This window comes from Neurospora tetrasperma (assembly GCF_000213175.1).
Source record: "Neurospora tetrasperma FGSC 2508 unplaced genomic scaffold NEUTE1scaffold_81, whole genome shotgun sequence".
NCBI lineage: Eukaryota > Fungi > Ascomycota > Sordariomycetes > Sordariales > Sordariaceae > Neurospora > Neurospora tetrasperma.
In genome coordinates, this window is record NW_009799179.1 from 2,500,082 (window position 1) to 2,520,272 (window position 20,191).

The window sequence follows — 20,191 nt, forward strand, 5'->3', positions numbered from 1 at the left end:
TTTTTCCCCCCCCCCCTTTCCCCCCCTCCCCTCCTTTCTTCCCTTTTTCTTTTTTTTTTCCCCCCCCCCCCTGAAAAATTGGAAAAAAAAAAAAGATTGAAAAAGAAAGAAAAAGAGTGAAGGTGGGGGGGGGGGGAGAAGGAAGAAAGAAGGTAAACCTCTAGAAATGTCGAAGAATGTGTCAATGGGTGTGAAGGACGGGAAGTGTATAGAAGGAGGTAGAGGCGTTAGTGTAAAAAGGCTTGCAGCTGAGGCCAGATGGAAGTTCGGACCAGCTTTCAATTGAGCATAACCCAGACTTGGGCCACCGTATGTTCCGGCGGGAAAGTACCGTATCGAGTGGGAGAAACCACACCACCGCAAAAATCTCTTTTTCAAGTCGAATTTATCCCCACGCTCCAAGGCCAATCGCTTACAATCCACCCAAGGAACAACCTGCAGGCCGGCACTTCAATAAGGGAACGTAGCATCCAGACACAGCGAAACGATGCAATTGGCTTGTGAACCGTGGGGATATTCGGTGATCCTTTTCCGTGACGGTTGGTTTCGCGAACAGGGAACTATCCTTGTCTTGTACCCAAAAAGTGCCATGGTGAGCATGGATGGGAATTCTTGGGCCCATTGGCGTCGGAGCATGTTCGGGTTCGGGAATGGCAACTAGCTGTCTACTCTGCTTTGTGAAATCCGAACCATCAAAGATGCTAGCGGGGATGAAACCTCTTTGTTTTTTTTTTTTCTATTCATCTCACAAGTTTTATTCGAACGAACTGTATGTGAAAAGTTCCATCCTCTTTTTTTGCCTTTTTTTTTCCACTTGCAAAAGAACTGCCATCCTTGTTGACACTTAAAATCGGCCCTATTCTTTGGCTACTTTGACAGGCGGATCTGGCGTTTTTTAACATAACCTCCCTAGAAGCAAGCAATACGCTTTTGTGGTAGATGGTGATGGCTTCAAAGGCAAACTTGGCGTTGTTTGGTTGCACTTTCAGCCCTTGGCAAGTTTTTTGGAAACAGAGTTGAAGAATCCTACGTAGGGTGGGTCCGTCAGAGCGAGAATGTACGTGGTTGCCAGACATTTTCAGCTCTGCATCCATAACATCGGAACAAACTGCAGTGGTGCTGTTTCTTTATAACGCTGTGACCAATTCTTGCGATATGATTTGCAGCTGACAACGATCAAAAGTCTGAGGCGCTTTTAGCCCAGACAAGTGAGTATATGTCAACAATATTCAAACTCACGACTACACAAGACGAACAATAGAAGAAACAAGAAAGAAAAACAATCTAACCCACACCATTCAACAAAACTCACACCGCTAACACCTCTCTTGTGTATGTATAGTTTGGATAGATCGTTTTAACAAAAAAGAACTGAACAAAATCTTAGCAAAGAGCCAACCAAACCGAACGGCCGATATACGCCTTGAATTCCCACCCAGGCAAAAAAAACATTCAATTGAGCCTCCTTTACCATTTGATCCCATCCATCCCTACGCAAACCTTTATTGATCCGTCATTATCATTACAATTAATGTACACGGGTCACTAACAACGGCCAGGTCGAGGCTAGTTCAAGAATCAGTGCAACAGTCAGTCCAGCAATCAGTCCAAGAGTAAGTCCCGAGACTTTCTCTGAAGAGTTGAAGCTGAGGACCGCAAGATACCTCAAGCAGTGGAAACAAGAAGCGAGGTCAAAGCCACAGAAGACCGAGACCAGTCCGCGTTTTTACACTTTAACTGTCTTCGGTTACTCCTGTCCCCTGTCCCTACCCCTGGGTCTGTGGAAGCCCCGCAACCTCCTCCTCGTCCTCATCGTGCTGGCCCTCCTGGGGAGGAGAAGAAGATCCTTCATTCAACTTCCGCGCCCGCTCGACCGCCTCTTCCAGCTCCTGATGATGTCTCGCCACGACCTGACGCATCTTGCCCAAGTTGAGCTGCAACATGTTGGTCTCCTGATCGAGCATGCCGCGCTCGTGTTCCGTCAGCATCAACCGGCGCTGCAGCATCTCGACGCGCTCGCGCTCGCACACTTGCCAGGCGTCCTTCCGGATCTGCTCGGCGGCGGCGCGGGGGTCTTGGCTCATGGCTATGGTAGCCATGGTGTTGCTGGGCCGATGTTGGCCCCGGCCTCCGGGAGTTCCTGGTACTCTCATTCCCATTCCTACTCCGGGATCGCCGGCCATGGGTTGTTGTGGTGGTTGCTGCATGTATGGTGACGGTATTGGGAGAGGTGCTGGGGAGGCCATACCCGAAGTCATCACCATGCCCGCTGATCCCATTCCCATGGACATGCCGCCGTGCATGTTTGGTACGGGCATGCCCATGTTCATGCCCATTCCCATGCCGTTGTCGGCCATGCCGTTGGGCATTTCGTTTCCCATGACGTTGCTCATACCGTTGCCCATCCCCATGGGTATTCCCATCGGCGTTATCGGTTGGGCGCCAAGTCCACCTATAGGCGTCGTCGGTGTTGAGTAGGCGTTGCGTGCATGTACCTGATAATCTGCCATCCAAGCCACAGGGCCGCTAACTCCGGGAGTATGGGTCTGCATGGTCTGCATGATGTTTGGTCGGCCGGGGAAGTTGGGGATAGGGCCAGGATGTTTGCGCTTCATCTGCGACTGGAGAACTGCCGTGTTCAACGCACTTGCCGCCGCGAGCTTCGGCTTGCTGTCTGGTTTTCCAATCTTGCTGGTTGATTTGACCTTCCTGTGATGGGGTCCAGTTGGCATCAAGTTTAGTTTCCCTGCTCTCCTCGCCTGACCCCCTGGAGATGCTGGTTCGTTGACACTGGATTTCTGCATGAGCGGTACTAGGCGCTGGTTGCTGGGTTCGATTTTGATCTCGGCAGATTCGCTCCTCCTCAAGGCGGCAAAGTCGGGAAACTCGGTATAGGGAGAAAGAGCCGGCTGGCTACCTGTCTCCCAGCCCGCTGAAGCATTTGGATATGACATGGACTCCTCAGGCGACATTGAGTGTGTTATGGCCGCTGTGCCAAAATAGTCGCCGCCATGGGGATATGGTTCGTGGGAAGGCGTCACTGAAGCAACACTCCAGTCGGCGGCGAACATGGAGGCATTTGGATCATGGCCGCCCCATCGCGGGGTGCCTGTCGGTGTTTGCTGATTCTCCCAGGCGTTGAAGGGGACACCTTCTGTAACCACGGGCATGGGAACGCTCATGCCGGGCTGTGTCCATGGACTCGTGACGAGATTTTGGGTATCCCATGCTTGAAGGGCGTCGTTCGGATGGACTTGGGAGGTGGGCATCTGAGAGTTAATCACTAGGTCAGTTGTATGTTCAGACGCATGTGCCTTGCATACATATGTACATGTCAAGCAGAAGCAGCGACGGGGATGCGCACCTCTCCCAGGCCATTGTCGTGGGGAATGTAGCTGCCTGCCATCATTCCGGCGGTGCTCGATGCAGTTCTTTAGCTCCCGAGTTGAAAATGCGGAGCGCAACCACGACTTTTGAATGCGAATTGTTGTCACGACTTTTGAATGCAAATCGCTGTGACAGGTACAGACAGGTACAGGTGTTGGACAAGCTTGTGCTTCTGTTGAGGTTGGACGGGGCGCGGGGTGTGACGTTGTGGTGGTGGTGTGGTGCAGTGCGTTCCCTGCGAATCGCCAAAACCTAAAAACGAGCGTGTATTGTTGCCGTGTTCCTGTAGGTAACTTTTTCTCACGAGATGAAAGGCGTTTCGAGGCGAGCTACCGACTCGAGTTGTCGTCGAAGGTGTCGGTCGCGGCGCAGTGATGGAGAGAGGTGACTTTGGTTATCTTCCCGCCTCGGTGGTGCTAGTGGTCAGTGATGTTTGATGGTGCAGTGCTTTTGAGGTTGGCGGTGCTTCTGGGTGGTGCTGGAGAGATGCTTGGCGTCCGATGACGCAGGCGATGGAGCCGTGATTGGAGAGCAGCACACGGGCGGCTCAGCTGTCGGCCGCCCAACCTGTCACTTGGTGCAGCTGTCTGCTACAACTAGTATCTGCACGCGTCTGCCGCCCTGCCCAGGACGGAACAGGATGCCGATTACCTAGTACACCAATTGACAGCTCTGGATCTGCAGGGCCGATGCCGCGTTTGGGGCTCAACAAGAGAAGTCGAGAGTGGTTGTTGCTTGTTGTTCGTGTCCGTACGTGGTAACTGATTGTCCCGGGAATAGCTGCGCGGCGGTTGTTGCGCTGCGAGTGGTCGAGTTCAGGCTGTGGAAGGTCGCCCTACAATTACCCCAAGTTGCCAACAATCGTCATTTTGAACACTTCGTTGAGAGGATGGTGGTCGCATATGCGACCCGACTAGCCCTGGCGGCCGACTACTTTTATAGCTTCCTTCGTCTTTCATCCCAGACACATCCCAGACAGCCCGCGCGGGGGTGGTGTGGGATATTCATTATATTGGGATGCTAGTGCCGGAGTAGCAGTTTTTTTTTTCTTCTCTATTGCTTGGCGCTGCGATCGTGATCTCCCGTCGGCGCATCGCAGTGTGCACATGCCGTTGGAATGCCCATCGCCATGTCCATCCATGCTAACATTTGGGAGGTTGATCCAAGAAAAGGGCCCGGGTCCCCTTGTTTGCATGCCCGTTGGGCGTGGCTTAGGTTAGATAGAATACGGCCCAATTGCACCGGCGCAACCTCCGTGCCGAGAGCGCATGTGAGCATTTGATATTGCATTTCTTGGTAGCGACCAAAGAGAGGGACAAAGCTGATCGAGATTGGAGATATCGAGATGGATTTCCTTTTCCAGGCCAGCCAGATGGGTGGGCAAGTGGGATCCGCCACCTTGATGCTGTCGGCCCTGCACTCAAGCACTGCACCTGCACTTGCACTGCCCGCCTCCAGCAGCGGGGCCCCGGACGGCTGGGAGAGGTGATAGATAAGCGCTTATCGCGGTCTGCCAGACCGTTGCAGACTGTCAGCGGACTGCGGGTAACCGCGGTACATCCCCACCTTCTAGCGTGTGCCGTCTTCCGGGGGATTGTGGTGGTCCGTGGTGGGGTTGGTCGGCCATGTGCATTGTTTCAAAGGGGACTGCGGGCATCCAACTAACCAATGTGGTGATATCGGGTTGTCCGCACTCACCTCAACGCTCCAGCGGGTCTTGCAACTCTGCACTGCAAATACGAAGGTCTTGAAACAGACCGAAGCTCTGGAAGGCGGGCACCAGAACATGGATTCCAAATGGGCATAGGTGCCTGAAATCGGCTGTGTGCTGGCACGACAAGGATAACCGTGAATGGCAACCCAACTGGCCTCGGCGCTGCCTCTTGAAGAGGAATTCGACATCTCCGGCCCCTTTTCAGACGTGTTCCTGATCGCAGCTTGCAGCTACCTACCGGCGCCGGGTCAGATCCCCTTTGTCTTATTTTTTTTTATTTTTTTTATTTTTATTTTTTTTCTCCGGCGAATGAGCTCCCGGGCCCGGCCCATGACGCTGCCGGCTCCCCTTTCCCACCGGACCCTGCGCAGCTGATGATGGCCCGATACATAGCCCGGCCACGCACATTGTTACTGTTTTTAGCATTGCTTTCGGTCACATCTTTATTTGCGCTATCGATTGCTGCGATCCTCAACATCCCATCCGTTTCCACAGCATCGATAGCTCTGGTTGGTGACCACATGGCAGTTGGCATAAGAGAAGCCTTCCACCGCCCGTGTACACCTTGCCCCTGTTTGATCTTTGCCTTTTTTTGACTTCTCTACACCACCTCACAGCAGGCAGTTCATCTCCACTCAAATCCAATTCTCTCCTCCACAGTCCTGGTCAGCCGGTCAGTTCATCTCTATAAGAGACTCATCGACCTTCGCAAACAGGCAGAGTGTCCAAAGTATCTGCACATGCCATCCTTCACAGCTCCTCGATTTCTAATCCATATCTTTGAACCCCCTCTCCCTTCACCTTACAATTCTCATCCAGACGGCCGAAGTTCGCGCGGATACAGCCCATTCCATCCCGATTCCGCGTCGATCACTTCTGACAGGTTCCACTGCTATCAAACCCTCAGTCACCGCTATCCACACATCACGCGAACCCTACAGCATCACGAGCTTTTTTTTTTCCGCTGTGGATTTTAACCTCCACCCATTGCCATCCATCTGATCCATCGCAGTTTTCACCCGTTGCAAGCCGAGACATTGGACGGCATATCGGAGCGGTCTTGCACGTACATGTAATCAGACCGGCGGCGCTATCCGGCGGCGCTATCCCCTCGGCCCCAATTTGAACAACACCCGCCAAGCCGAACGGGCCGCCCTCGCGGCCTTTAGACCCGGCAGAAGTCCAAGCTGAGTTGCTTGCGCCGTGGCCCGTACCCAGCGGCAGCGCGGCAGAGTGGCGACTGCCACAGTCACATCCCGGCGGCCGCCCGGCCTTTCTTGAGCGATAAGGCACGATGGTCGGGTGGATGATTGCTTCATTTCCAGGGTACGCTAGCGCAGGTACAGTTGCCTACCAGCCGTTTTCCTGCCCGCTCTCCGTTAGTGACGGGAACATCAGTGATGCACCTCACGTAGCATTGTACCTACTGGGTAACACCGGTAATGCTGTCGGATCGGACTTATAGCGCTTCTTTGCGCCCATGGCAGTCCGGTATTCATTCGAGCCCCCTCCTCCGAGTCCTCAACAGAAGCCAAGACCTGTGCATGTATGCCCAAAACACATATTCCGAAGCGTTCCCTGGTTACCGGTCAGTGTCTGGATGATGGAAGATCCCTCACCCTTAGACCTTGGACCTTAGACCTTGGCAAAGCTTGTCGATAATCAAGCTTTTAGCGAACACGGATTATCCCAGCCCTTTTCCCAACCTTCGATCTGCGCATCTATTCTTTCAACGATTCTGGATTCCATGACGCAAAGCCAGCGACAAGGAGAAACCATCTCAACTCAAAACGTGATCCGCATCTCGAGTCTCACTACATACTGCGGTGGCTCTCACTCGTCATGCGAGAGGAGAGCAGTTCTCAGCAGTCAAAGCTCTGGCAAATGTCTGTACGTCTGATATCTCGCAAAAAGCCAACATTCACGCTAGTGAAGAACCAGGCACGAGTTCATAGTGCAATCTTGATCTCAAAGCCGCAAAGGGGGTGCAACTTGATGAACCCTGGCAATCAACAGCGTCCCTTATATCACAAACACCAAGCACAAAGCCTCGCCTTCTCCCTTGTATCTGAAGAAGAATCTGAGGATTTATCGCGAGCACGGTCCCGACTCATTGGTCAGGCACATGGCATTGTGTGCCCTGTGTGAAGATAACCCTCCACCCCCATCCCTGTGACACGTATGAATTGAAGGTTGTGCCATCACGCCGTACACTACAGTTGATCATCAGATGGATGGGCCGCACCGCCCTCGTTCGTCTCGCACAAAAGTCAGGCCCGAGTGTGTCCGACCCACTACTTCATGGGCGGGGATGAAGTGTTGGATAAACCCATGAAAGATGAAACGGAAAAACACGTTGTTGCATTGTGGAAAAAGATCCCAATATCAGACGGTTGGTCGACAGGTTAGTGAACCAACGTCCCCGTGTCAGACAAGTCGTACCTGCCTACCCCTGGGGCAAACCATCAACTCGAAGGGCCCAGGTTTCCAATACCAGGTGAGTAGCAACACATAACTCGATCAAAGTTGATGAATGAATAGAAGAGAACTTCCTTATTTATCCACCTTTAGAGCAAGAGAGGCGACGGATGCTTTCACATCTCCCATCCGCTGCCTCTGCCTCTCCCGTCCAAAATTTGGGTAACACAACAAACGAACGCAATGAGAGCAGTATTTGCCGTTGCCTTTCAATTGTTCTTGTCAACAATCGTCATCTTCCAATTAGCTTTGACTGCAACATGCGTTCGAACAGCAGTCAACGTCACGTATAGCGAATATGTCGGAGAAGAACTTGGCAACGGCGTCAGTCAATGGCTTGGACTCCGGTACGCGGCACCGCCTGTTGGTGCCCTGAGATTCGCGCCTCCGCAAGATCCGCTATCTAACTCTGAGCCTCAAGCGGCAAATAAGGTGAGAGCTCCATGGCAGGATGGTGTGAAGGCCAGGGAAAGCTTTGGAGGGCACATAGTGACTAACTGCTGATACAATAGCATGGAAACTGGTGTGTCCGAAGGCCGGGTAATTCTCTGACATCGGAGGATTGCCTGTTTTTGGACGTCTATGCACCGACAAAAGCAACCACAAAGTCCAAGCTCCCAGTCTTTGTCTTCATCCAGGGCGGAGGTTTTAACGACAATGCTAACCCAAACCTCAACGGAACTGGGCTCGTAAAGGCGAGTTCAAACAGCATCATCGTCGTTACACTCAACTACCGTGTAGGACCATACGGGTTTCTCACCAACGGAGAGCAAGTTGTTGCCAACAACGGGCTTCGAGACCAGCGCAAGGCTCTGGAATGGGTGCAAAAGTACATCAGCCAATTTGGAGGTAACCCTGACCATGTCGTCCTTGGAGGAGCCTCAGCTGGTGCGGCCAGCGTCGCTTACCACATGATGGCCGACAAGGACGGCAACAGAAAGCTGTTCCACGCAGCAGCTGCCGAATCAGTCTCCTTCGGCACCGTCCTCACCGTCCAACAAGCCCAATACCAGTATGACAACCTGATGATCCGCCTCGGCTGTGCCAGAAGCGACGCCACTGCCAGTCTGGCCTGTCTGCGGTCCAAGACTCAAAAAGAAATTGCCGACAGGGACGGGGACATTCCGTACCCTGGCTCGTCCAACGGACCCATCTACATGTGGTCCCCCGTCATCGATGGCGACTTCGTGACAGACTACCCGTACTCCGCCTTCCGCAACGGCAACTTCATCAAGAACATCCCCGTTATCTTCGGCGACGACACCAACGGCGGCAGCAGCTTCGCCCCCGACCGCATCAGCTCCCTCGGCGACAGCAACCAGTTCATCAAGGACCAGTTCCCTGCCATCACCCTGAGCCAGCTCGATACCCTGAACATGCTCTACCCTAACCCGAACGCTTCGATCTGTCCTAGAATGGGCTGCTGGCGTGGACAGGCGGGAAGCGTCTACGGCGAGATGAGATACATGTGTCCTGGGCTGTACCTGAACGATGCGTTTGACAACTACAACGATCAATACTCCAAGGGCACAAGCTCATGGGCGTATCGGTGGAACGTGGAGGACCGGGATCAGGTGGCCAGCGGGCTGGGAGTGCCGCATGTTGTCGAGCTCAATGCCCTTTTTGGACCGACAAACATGTGGTATACTGGCCAGGTGCCCCAGAGTTATTTTCTTGGTGGAACAAACGCGGCGGCGGTGCAGGTAATGCAGGGCTATTGGGTCAGTTTCATCAGGACATTTGATCCGAATACGTTGAGGTGTTGTGGGGGCGTGGAGTGGAAGGCCTGGAAGAGCGGTGATGAAGCGAGTGCACAGCATCAGAGGTTGTTGTTTGGGACGGGCGGGAAGACGACGATGGAGGTGATTCCATTTGATGAGGGGCTGGGGCTGAGGTGTAAGTATTTGCAGGCTATCGGGAGGAGCCTGCTGCAGTGAGCATGTGGCATGTCTGGTGGTGACAGACAGTGTTGGTCGGGTCGGGTTGTTTGCTTCCGGAATCTGGCCATGACCAAACAGACGAGAGAGAAGATGATGGCGTGCTTGTTTCTCCGTGAACGCCTCTCTTGAAGATGTCCTTAGCGTACGCGACATGAATGCAACAAAGATCATGTTTTTCCAATGAAGAGGTCCCATCCAAGTTCAACATCAAAAGTGGAGATAGGGGAATGTTGTCGATGGCAGGGGCATGATGGACGTGATCTTGGACAACGAGTCGGAAGCTGTCGGCCGGACTCGCACAATTCAGTCCAGCGTTCATCCCCTCTGAGTACCGTTCTATGTAATAACTTAAGCGCAAGTATTTCTTTTTCCATTGCACGATTCAAATTCCTCGGGAAGGTGCAACTCCCCGAGCTGCGCGTACACGGACACTTGTTTCCGACCTTAGCTAACCCTACCCCTGATCTAGTCCTTTAGTTGGAAAGCGCCTGCACATCGTCCGTCCCCCAGTCATTCCAGCTTCCAATTGCAGCTGGCCAAAGAAAGTTGCAAGACTTCCAATCTCGTCCAAATGGAAATCAAGGAACGCCCTACGGTTTCCGAAAACGTGTTGCAGGATCTGCGTGGGCCCTGAACTCAAGGATCATTGACGGAGTGACGGTTCCACGCTTCACCCAACACAGCTACGGAGATTGTCCATCCGCGGTCCAAACCGAACGACGGCCCCGGCCTTGCCGAGTTCCCCGCGCCGCTGGAAATGTTTCGACTTCCAAGAACCGGAATGCTTCAACTTTCACCTGAGCTTGCGGGCCGACAACCTCGCGCTTAGTCCAGAATGGGCATCCGGGCTGCGCTCTGCCGCCCCCTTCATTGTCCAAGGCAGGAACTTATGCGGATGTCTTCTCCTCCAAGACACTCCCCAGGATGCCGGACTGCAACCTCTACACGCATAACCTGACGTGATCCAAGGCCTCTGGATGCCATGCTGCCACACCAACTTCGCTTCGGCAGAACTGACGGAGGATGGGAACGAGGCCCGAGCCTAGAGCCGCATCCTTGCGACCTTGTCTGGCCACCCGTGCTTCGTCGACATCGACATCAAGCCTTTCGTAGTGCATATATAATGTCAACATCACCGCCGCTGTCTTGTTGGTCCTCACTTCCGGGCCATCGCCAAGGATTCTAGTTCCTCGGATCACCTTCCTCCCAAATCACCATGAAGGCTACGATTCTTGCCAGCACCTTCGCCGCTGGTGCCCTCGCTCAGAACGGTGCCTGGGGCCAATGCGGCGGTAACGGTTGGTCCGGCACTACCAGCTGCATCTCCGGATACAGTTGCAACTACGTGAACGATTGGTATAGCCAGTGCCAGCCTGGTACTGCCGCTCCTACCACCACTGCCGCCGCCACCACCCTCGTCACCTCGACCAAGACCGCCCCTCCTGCTACCACCACCACTGCCACCGCCTCCGGCAAGTTCAAGTGGTTCGGTGTCAACGAGGCTGGCGGTGAGTTTGGTGATGGTATCTTCCCTGGAAGATGGGGCACTGAGTTCACTTTCCCTGACACCAACACCATCCAGGTATGTCATCTCCCCTTGTTGTCAAGATATTTGGTTCTGGATACTAACCTCATTTGGCACTATAGACTCTCCGCAGCCAGGGTTACAACATCTTCCGTGTTGGCTTCGCCATGGAGCGCCTTGTCCCCAACACCCTGACGTCGTCCTTCGATAACGGCTATCTTACCAACCTTACCCAGGTTGTCAACTCTGTTACCAACTCTGGTGCCTATATTGTTCTCGATCCCCACAACTATGGCCGTTACTATGGCAAAATCATCACCGACACCGCTGCCTTCAAGACTTTCTGGCAAAATGTTGCTGCCAAGTTCGCTTCCAACTCCAAGGTCATCTTCGATACCAACAACGAGTACAACACCATGGACCAGACCCTTGTCCTCAACCTCAACCAGGCCGCCATTGACGGTATCCGCGCGGCCGGCGCCACTTCCCAGTACATTTTCGTCGAGGGTAACCAATGGACTGGCGCCTGGTCATGGAATGTGACCAACACCAACTTGGCTGCCCTTACCGACCCCGAGAACAAGATCGTCTACGAGATGCACCAGTACCTTGACTCCGACAGCTCCGGAACCAGCACTTCCTGCGTTTCCTCCGAGATTGGTGTTCAGCGCATTGTTGGTGCCACTGCCTGGCTCCGCGCCAATGGCAAAAAGGGTGTCCTCGGCGAGTTCGCTGGTGGTGCCAACTCAGTCTGCAAGGCTGCCGTCACTGGCCTCCTTGAGCACCTCAAGGCTAACACTGACGTCTGGGAGGGCGCCCTTTGGTGGGCTGCCGGTCCCTGGTGGGGTGACTACATGTATAGCTTTGAGCCTCCTTCGGGCACTGGCTATACCTACTACAACAGCCTTCTCAAGACCTATACCCCTTAAGTAACGGGAAGTTGTGAAAGAGTTTTGCTGTAGGGACAGCGAGCAATCGCCCAACGAGAACGAGTCTGTCTTGTCGTTGGAAAGCATTGATCCCCAAATCGTTTACTTTTCTTGTACATACATACTACCTTTGAACATATTAAATCGCATTGCTTGCACAGACAATCATCATGCCTGATATTTTATTTCATATTGGTGGATAGGGATCTAACCGTGTTATAAATATTAGTCCACACTTCTAACTAAAGCCACGCTGCGCTCAAAGCACCTCAAGCTCAAGAAGCGAACGGACACAGATACGAATCACCGTGACCTTCAAGAACGAGTAAAAGCCGGGGACGACCATCGCGAAACCCTCTAATGGCTTTGTCGCCATAACAAGACCACATCACCCGCCCAAACTCCTCCGCCCGTTGTAAACACCAACCTTCTTATGAACTCGATCCTCCTCGTCCAAACCCACCAAAGCGAAAAAAGAAACTAGCAAACCTGCCGATAGTCGTGGACGCTTCGGACACCGCCATTGCGTCTTGACTCTCGTCCTCCTCCTCATCACCAGTTCTTCCCATTGGTTCATCCGAGTCACTCGAGTCCTCATCATCCCAATCCACGCCGAGTAGGCTACCGTTGAATAACAAATTCCTGGCCTGGAACCTTTCAAACTCGAGTCGGCGTTTCTCTAGCTCACGGGGAGACAACGGGGCTGCTGGCTCTTCCTCCAAGTGTTCCCAACCAACTACGAGCGAACTAGGCCCCCTTCCAACCGCAGAAACACTACTTTGTAGTATCGACGATGCAAGCTTTTGTTCAGATCTTCCTGATCCAGCCCTGACCCCCTCCTCTTCCTCTTCCTTCCCAGCAAGGTGGTCCTCCTGTACAATCGCTTCTGGAACCGCAGTCTGCTCCGCTGCCGCCGCTCTACGTCCCAGCTTCAATCCAGCGAATAATCCGCTCCCTGCCCTTCCGGCTTTGCCTCCTTCGGCCAGGTCCCGCGGCGTCCAGGCTTGTTGCAAGCGGCTTGGACCTGGGCCCCTCAATAGAGTGTTCTTCCGCCGCGCCCTAAGGTCGTACTGACCACCCACTTTGCGGTTGGTGGGATTCAGTCTGCGCACGAGTGGTGTTGGCGGTCCCGGTGGTCTTTGGGGTGGTAATGCCGATCCGCCTGGTCGGTTATTGGGCAAGATGAATGCTGTGGGGAGTTTGAGTTGTTGAGGCTGCTGTGGCGGTGGTTGTTGAGGCTGCTGCTGCTGCTGCTGCGGTACTTGGGCCTGCTGAGGTAACCAATTTTGTTGGGGCGGCCGATTCTCCTGTAGTGGCTGATTCGGATTCTGCAGAGGCGGCCGATACATCCCACCCGGCTTTCTCTGCCCCTGAGCTGCCGCCCCATGACCGATTATCCCTCTATTACCTAGGAGTCTTTGCGGCTTTCCTCGGGCAGATCCCAATTCCCGAGGCAGGAAGGGCACTACGGCATCTGCAGCGATTGGAGGGGGAGTCTGGTAATTCACTTGCTTGCGAGGAGGATTCGGTTGAAGCGGCGTACCCTGGATGCCGCCGGACTTGGTATGCGGAAGAAGACGGACACCTGCCCCAAGTGCTGTCAGCCGTTTGTTGGTGAGAGAGGATGATGGCGCTCCTTCTCGTGCCGCTCGTGCTTGTGATGTAGCTTGGGCTATTGCGGCTGCCACTTTGGCTGCGGCTGCGGCTGCGGTCGAGCTGGTGGCCGCGGTGGAGTCGGAGGGCACGACGAAGGTGCGGACTCGTCCGGCTACCGCGTTGGTCTCAGCCTTGGGCGGTGGTAGTTGCGGGATTACAGGTGCCGGTGCGGGTTCCGCTGCGGTTCCCTCTAATGCTGCTTGGATGCGTTCCTTTGGAGTTGGTCTTCGTGGTGGTGGTGCTGCCGCTGCTGGGGTTGGAGCCACTGGAGCTGCGGGTCGTACCGTTGCTTCTTGATCAGAGCCTTGGGGATCGGGAACAGCTTTTTCTTGTGGAACTGGGTTGGCTTCAACTGCTTCAACGGCGGCCTTTATCTGTTCCGCTTTCACCCCACTGGATTTTCTGCGTGGACGCCCAAAAGGACCCTTTGCTGGGGGCTCTTCCGCCTGTTGAGGAGCAGGATCTGGAGGGTTTGGCACGGCCTGTTGAGGATCATGATTCGGAGTGTCCGCTGCAGCCTTTGGTGGTCTTGGAAACGCTGGTTTCTTCTTGACTTTGACGGGCTTGGTTGACTGGAGCTTAGGCCACTTTCCGGGAACCTTGAAAGTGAAGTCGAAGGTGCTGACACTCTGCTTACTAGGCGACACACCGGCTTACTCGGGTATCTTGCCCCAAGGAGGCCTGGAATTCTTTGCGAGACTCTCAGCTTTATCTTCTCCTGGTTGTTCAAAGACGGCCGGCCTTGTTGGTCCTGGGACTCCTGGTGATTCGAAGAATCTTGCAGCCCATTGACGGGCTTCATCTTCCGACAAACCTTCCCATTCAGACGTTGTCTTCTCATGAATCCAATCCCACAGCTGCTTTGCCTCAGGCCGCATGGCTGGACTGTCGGCCATGCACAGGACTATGGCGGCACGAAGGTCCTCGTCAATGTGATTGTACCTTGTATGATTGACGAGACCACCCCATGACCAGAATCTACCCTGGTTTTCAGCTCGACCTCGACGGCGCCCAGGAGGTCTGTGGTCCGTAATCCAGTAAGGAAACGGCATTCTGGAGGGTTTGTGGAGCGTGACGAGACACCACATAACTTGACCGATCCAGTACAGATTCGTTTTCCAGGTGTAATTACCGGCGATGGTAGGAGTGAAGTTGACGGTTGTGGATGGTGTGTACTTGATGTAATCCCATTCGGGGTGGAATTGCTCCTGGTCAACGAAGAGTACAGTGTTAGTTACATGGGCACTAACTTGGTTGCTATCACCAAATCATGGAACCAATAGATGTCGTCGCAACGGGGTACCGAAAGACTGTATTGGGAGAATATGACACTTACCGGTGAGAGCCAGCCCGCTCCTGGCTTGCCGCAGAACCTTGACCCCCACATCTTGAAGCTGAGGAGAAGGTTAGCAAAATGGTCCAAGATTGAAAGCCGTGAGTTTGGATATTGTGTGGCGTCATTCTCGGTCTCGATCTTGAACTTACAAATCGTTTTTCTCAGTGGCCATGTGCGTACCCAAGCCAAGATCAGCTATCTACAATCCAGGCAAAGGTCGTTGTCAGCAATTGCTTCATTTTTTCATTGCCTTCATGCGGTATTTCTCGGCTATGTCACTCACCTTGATATTTGGCGTTACCGAATGCGACTCTCGAGTGGGAACGTTGAAATCTCCAACAAGGACTACATATTCACACATCAGCAAGTCGTTCTGAATTCTTACTTGGTCCCGGAAAAAGAGCCACTCACTATTTGCTAGATCTAAGTCAAAGTGTATAAAGGCATCCCTATCAAAGTTGATCACATCCTCTCTATCTGGCAATCGCTCTTCCATAATGGGGCCCGTTCTTCCTCCAGTTTCCTTATACTCATGATAGTGCCGCGGGGGATGAGCCATGGCGAGAACGCCCTTGAACACTGTTTGAGATCACGGTCAGTACGATACTTTCTCTTTCGGTTATCTTCTTCAGCATACGAGTCAACAAGGGGGGGATGAGACTTACAGCACTCAAAGATCAACCAAAGCACTTTGGAATGAAACTTCTCTCCCGAGTGGGCCATCTTTCTCACCCACAAGTCAAAATCACCACGCCACATTGGCTCAATGACCATTAGGTCTGGATGTGTGTTGATGTCGTGGTCTCCATCGCTGCGTCGCTTGCTAGCCCCCTTAAGGTGCATGGCCTCTCTCGCTCGGTCAAAGATAGCCCTTGCAAGCGGACCGCGGAGTGCTGCTCTAGGCGATTCTCCTGAAGCTGGCGCCGCAACTATCGGCCTGTCACCGCCCGGTCCTTTCTCCTCTTCGCCCGTTGTCAAACGTGTCCGCTTGGCGACCTGAAAAGCAGAGTCCGCAGCATCGCCAGCATACTTCCTCTTCATTGCTGCTGGTGCATTCCTGTTGATACCCGGTCCTGTTTTGTTCTTGTCTTTATCTTGCTGCTGCCGCCTGTCCTCCACCACAAGACACTGCACCACGTGCGCGGCCCTGGCCACCCGGATATGATTCTGCTTCTCCTGCCTGAAATTGTCTCTACCCCTTTCGACCAAGTTCATCTTGATCACCACGTTCTGCGACTGCCCTTCCCTTGGCTGTCTCAACTCAGCCAGCAACACCGCGCCCATGCCGCCCCAACCCAGCACCTTCTTGATCCGAAAATCCGAGCTCGTCTCCAAAAACACCCTCGCCCTCGCGATCGCCTCTTGAACATGCACAGGCTGCCCCCCTTTGAACCTGTCACCCACCTGCGGTCCCGGTGCCTGCGCCTGGTTACCAGGGTTGTTCTGTCCAGGCGCACCCGCTTGTTGTGCTCCGACTGGATTCTGGGGAGGCATACCCCGGCGCGAAAAGGGCACGATTTCGTACATCTGGTTGGCGCCGTAGAACGGGTTGGAGAAGTGGTTTCTCCACATGGGACCGGGAATGGGCGATTTCCATCTCCTGCGCAGCGTTCGGTGCTCGGGGGTGTCTCGCAGGTGCAGCTCGCCGCGTCGGTAGAGCACACACGGGTAGCCGTTGTCTTACTGGTAACGAAGCATCTCACGCTGGACGGCACGCTCCCCGTAGAGGTCGGCTGCGGGGGGTTCCACCCGGTCCATTAGCCCTCTCCCTCCTTGTTTCTGGGGTCGGTACGCCATGCTGATTGTGAGATTGGGAGAATGTGGCTGTGCTAGGTTGGTTGTTGATGAGAGAGTGAGGCTGGAGGTTATAGTTGTTGAGAAGAAGGCGGATCAATGAACTTCGTGCCTTTGCCGGAAGATATCGGTAATCGAGATATTCCAGTATCGCTTGTCAGTATGCGAAGCAAAAGGAAAGCGAGAGCGGTTTGGTGATATTTGAGTGATTGCGGAATGATGGGACGCCGTCACGCGTTGAACTGGTGCAAAGCCAAATGAGGTTGAATTTGATGATGCCGAGAAGGAGGAGGAGGAGGAGGAGGAGGAGGAGGAGGAGGAGGAGGAGGAGGAGGAGGAGGAGGAGGAGGAGGTTGAAGTGCTCTTCTAACGACGGTTGAACTGACCCGCAATAGAACGAGTCTATATGACGCGGGTTTGCTGGTATTGTTGACACGATTCTGACAATGGTCCCTGACCGCACCTATCGAACCATTCCGCTGTAGTGGGAGTTGGCCGACGTCGCGGAGTTGAGAAGAGAATGAATTAGTTGCCGGCGTGGCCGACGCTGGTGGTGTTGTCGCCACCAGGAGCGAAGTTGTCGCCCTCGTCCTCGGCCTCGTTGTCGGTGATCCAGCCCGACTCGGTCTCCTCAATCACGTCTTCCTCACGTTGTGTGTGAGGGCCTGCAATGAGGGTTGTGTCGACAGTGACTTTGGTGGCCTTGTAGATGCCGTCCTTTCTCCCGAAAATTTTCTTGGTGGTGACGAGCTCGACGGTGGTGATCGTGGTGGTGATGCGAGTTTTGTTCTCTTTTATGTAGATCTCGTTCTTCCCAGCATGTCGGTTGGGGGTGAGGTACTTGTCCTCCACGTCAGTACTACTGTCAGAGCCGAAGTGCGACTCGGTCTCAACGCAATGGGGCTGGAACAGGTGCTTGAGCAGGAGATCTTCCTCTTGGTGTTGGAGGTGTTGATTGAGGAGAGGTTGGTCCTCGGTCTCCGGGGTGATTGTGGTGGACTGGCCATTTTGGCTGTCCACAGCCGGGCTCTGCGCCTCGGCAGTGGGGCTCTGGTGCTCCCGGTTCTGGTTCATCTTGGTTTATGAAGCTGATTAGCTGGTTTTGGTCGTTGAGAACAATGGAATGTTGTCTTTGAGACAAAGAAGGCTTACAACTTGGTGTGGGTGGTTGTGCTGTTCAAAGAACTGGTGGTGATGTTTCCGGGAGGGAGGGGCACTGGGAGAACAAAGAACGGTGGTAGTATGAGAAGGGCTTGAAATACCGGCAGAGGTTGGAACAAAGACAACGCACAACAATGGGCTGCTACTGATTCTGCTTTGACTCAATAGTGAGCTACGCGTTGTTTCTTGTTTGCTATCTGGATTAGGCAATGCACCTTGCGAGCTTGTTGCCCGGCTAGCTGAGGCTCCTTCCTGAACATCTCTTACAATAAGATTTTCCACGCCCCTTGTTCAAATGGTCGGACGCGATCGAGTCTACTCGACTTTGAAGGTTCAGATGAAATTTCTGAGTCAAAGTCTGGACAGAACGTCAAACACAGGACATACAAAAACAGCTAGACTCGCAGAAAGACAACGCCATCTGTGTTTACTCAAAGGTCTTCTGATATTCTCTCGTCCGATCTCATCAAAACAAAACCCAAGATGTGTCAGGGATGCTCTATTTAAGGCTGGGGTTTTGAAAGCTTGAGGAAGTGCTAGCTTCCCCTTGATCTTTACTAAGCTTGAGCTTGGACAGTGACATGGAATAGGGCTTATTGACTGTGAGCAGTAGCTGGAATAGTGCAGCCGAGTCGAAAAAGAATGCCTCCGATTTGTAGAGACAGGCTGTTAAGAAACCTACCAACTGGCAAGCTAGCAAGTGAGTTCGCAAGGAGAGCGATTTGTCTTATGATAATTGAGGTCAAGTTCCAGTCCTTCAAATGGGTGATTGTCTTAGCGGACGCGTTAGAGATGCCTCCTGGCAAACAAGGTTCATTATCTTCGCGTAAATTCTTTTTCGTTGATTAGGTACATACATCTATGATCGTATTAGCATCCGATATAATGCTTATTATGATTGTTCTTGTATTTTGGTTGGGACTGCAGCTGTTGAGGTACTTACAGGCCACCTCAAAAGCTTGGGCAATGTCTATTCCTTACCCGTGGATTTGTCGCTGCCTCCAGACTTAGCATCTACTCTATTCGCTTCGACAGGATATCTGTATGTACCATTTCCTTCGATTAGTACAAGATGGAAATATCGTAATGTCTTTAGCTGAACGTGAAGAGTATGTTGTTTCTCTAATAGTGTCTGGATTTTAATATTGAACGTATCTCGACTTAACTATTTTGTCCACTCGCTTGAAAGACATAATTTGGTTTGTGGTGCTGAGATACCACCACTATTGTTCTTTGGAGAACATTAAGTAGGTATATAGAGGTAGTGAAACCTGCAAGTTGAGGGTGTATAATGACAAACGCAATAAAAGGTCAAAAGTCAGTACCTGTGCGAACATTCAAATTTGTAGACCGCGTCCTCATCCCCACCAGCATTGTCCTCATCAGCACCGGTGTCCTCATAAACAACGGTGTCATCGCCGTCGTTGTAGCTATCGTCAACCGCCAGCTTCTTCGCAGAAGTCGGGGCTGACTTCCGCTTGGTCCGGTTGTTGGTGGAAGCCGGGGCATTGTTAGTATCGGCGGCGTTTACGTTGCTGACGGCATGGGGGAGGTTTCCGAGCAGCTTGCCTTGCATTGTTCCAAGTGATACGAGCTTGCCGATGAGAATTAAATCGTGCGAAAAAGTGTCAGACTTGCGGAGGGAGGCTTTCGGGGCAGCCTGCGACCGCGGTTTGTCTTGGAAGCGGAACTCGTAGAGAAGGTGTTGCGGGCTTGGATAGGGTCCATTCCGTCTTGGTTCTCGCGAATTCGATTGCCGTGCGTCAAGGTGGACGGCTCGCGGGTTCCGACGAAGGATAAACGTTGTCAGGTGGTGACTGAGCTGCGCGATCCCTTCACGTGTGGAATTTCCGAGCACTTTCTCGGAACTGTACCGACTGCTGGTCGTGCCTTGCGCCTTGAAGATGAAGGAAGCCGTGACTCGGGTATGGTCTTTGTCGGCGTAGAATCTAGCGAACGAAGACTGATTGCTTGCGTGGAGGAACTACCGGAGCTTAAGCAGGTCAGTACAAATAAAGAAAGTGATTTGTGGGTGGCAGCAAAAGGACAAACATTAGCTTACTGAACTTATCCTCCCCAGGTGAATAGAGGTAGCGAGATGGGTTCCTGTTATGGTCGCTCATGCGATCCAAGGCCTTCTCGTACGCGCCGCCAATCGGTCGACCAGCGGTTTGTGACGGTGAGAGGCAATTTAGGCCAAGAGGTAGCATGTTAATCTGGGCTACTACTCAGGTTGGTATCTCTCCTCATGATATCTATGATTCGTATCTC

The 20,191-nt window shown here is 53.1% G+C and overlaps 7 protein-coding genes across 7 annotated transcripts; 3 read left to right on the plus strand and 4 right to left on the minus strand.

The window, feature by feature from the left end:
* Positions 1-1,688: 1,688 nt before the first annotated feature.
* Positions 1,689-3,530, minus strand: NEUTE1DRAFT_125568 (uncharacterized protein; the record flags this gene model as incomplete). Its single annotated transcript, XM_009857323.1, has 2 exons — positions 1,689-3,269; positions 3,365-3,530. 2 exons carry the CDS (start codon positions 3,407-3,409, stop codon positions 1,767-1,769), a joined length of 1,548 nt encoding a protein of 515 aa, XP_009855625.1.
* Positions 3,531-7,335: 3,805 nt separating this feature from the next.
* On the plus strand, positions 7,336-9,516 carry NEUTE1DRAFT_89843 (uncharacterized protein; the record flags this gene model as incomplete). Its single annotated transcript, XM_009857325.1, has 3 exons — positions 7,336-7,381; positions 7,854-8,011; positions 8,092-9,516. The coding sequence occupies 3 exons, from the start codon at positions 7,336-7,338 to the stop codon at positions 9,514-9,516; spliced, it is 1,629 nt and encodes a 542-aa protein (XP_009855627.1).
* A 1,219-nt stretch (positions 9,517-10,735) lies between these two features.
* On the plus strand, positions 10,736-11,973 carry NEUTE1DRAFT_114004 (uncharacterized protein; the record flags this gene model as incomplete). The annotated part of the gene is made up of 2 exons (XM_009857326.1): positions 10,736-11,101; positions 11,167-11,973. 2 exons carry the CDS (start codon positions 10,736-10,738, stop codon positions 11,971-11,973), a joined length of 1,173 nt encoding a protein of 390 aa, XP_009855628.1.
* Positions 11,974-12,404: 431 nt separating this feature from the next.
* NEUTE1DRAFT_141891 (uncharacterized protein) lies at positions 12,405-16,762 on the minus strand (the record flags this gene model as incomplete). The annotated part of the gene is made up of 8 exons (XM_009857327.1): positions 12,405-14,250; positions 14,287-14,837; positions 14,966-15,023; positions 15,115-15,164; positions 15,249-15,310; positions 15,377-15,544; positions 15,631-16,565; positions 16,650-16,762. The coding sequence occupies 8 exons, from the start codon at positions 16,760-16,762 to the stop codon at positions 12,405-12,407; spliced, it is 3,783 nt and encodes a 1,260-aa protein (XP_009855629.1).
* Positions 16,763-16,858: 96 nt separating this feature from the next.
* NEUTE1DRAFT_141892 (uncharacterized protein) lies at positions 16,859-17,129 on the plus strand (the record flags this gene model as incomplete). Its single annotated transcript, XM_009857328.1, has 2 exons — positions 16,859-16,915; positions 17,013-17,129. The coding sequence occupies 2 exons, from the start codon at positions 16,859-16,861 to the stop codon at positions 17,127-17,129; spliced, it is 174 nt and encodes a 57-aa protein (XP_009855630.1).
* A 155-nt stretch (positions 17,130-17,284) lies between these two features.
* Positions 17,285-17,833, minus strand: NEUTE1DRAFT_55661 (uncharacterized protein; the record flags this gene model as incomplete). The annotated part of the gene is made up of 1 exon (XM_009857329.1): positions 17,285-17,833. One exon carries the CDS (start codon positions 17,831-17,833, stop codon positions 17,285-17,287), a length of 549 nt encoding a protein of 182 aa, XP_009855631.1.
* A 1,405-nt stretch (positions 17,834-19,238) lies between these two features.
* On the minus strand, positions 19,239-20,130 carry NEUTE1DRAFT_141894 (uncharacterized protein; the record flags this gene model as incomplete). The annotated part of the gene is made up of 2 exons (XM_009857330.1): positions 19,239-19,904; positions 19,969-20,130. 2 exons carry the CDS (start codon positions 20,128-20,130, stop codon positions 19,239-19,241), a joined length of 828 nt encoding a protein of 275 aa, XP_009855632.1.
* Between the last annotated feature and the right edge of the window lie 61 nt (positions 20,131-20,191).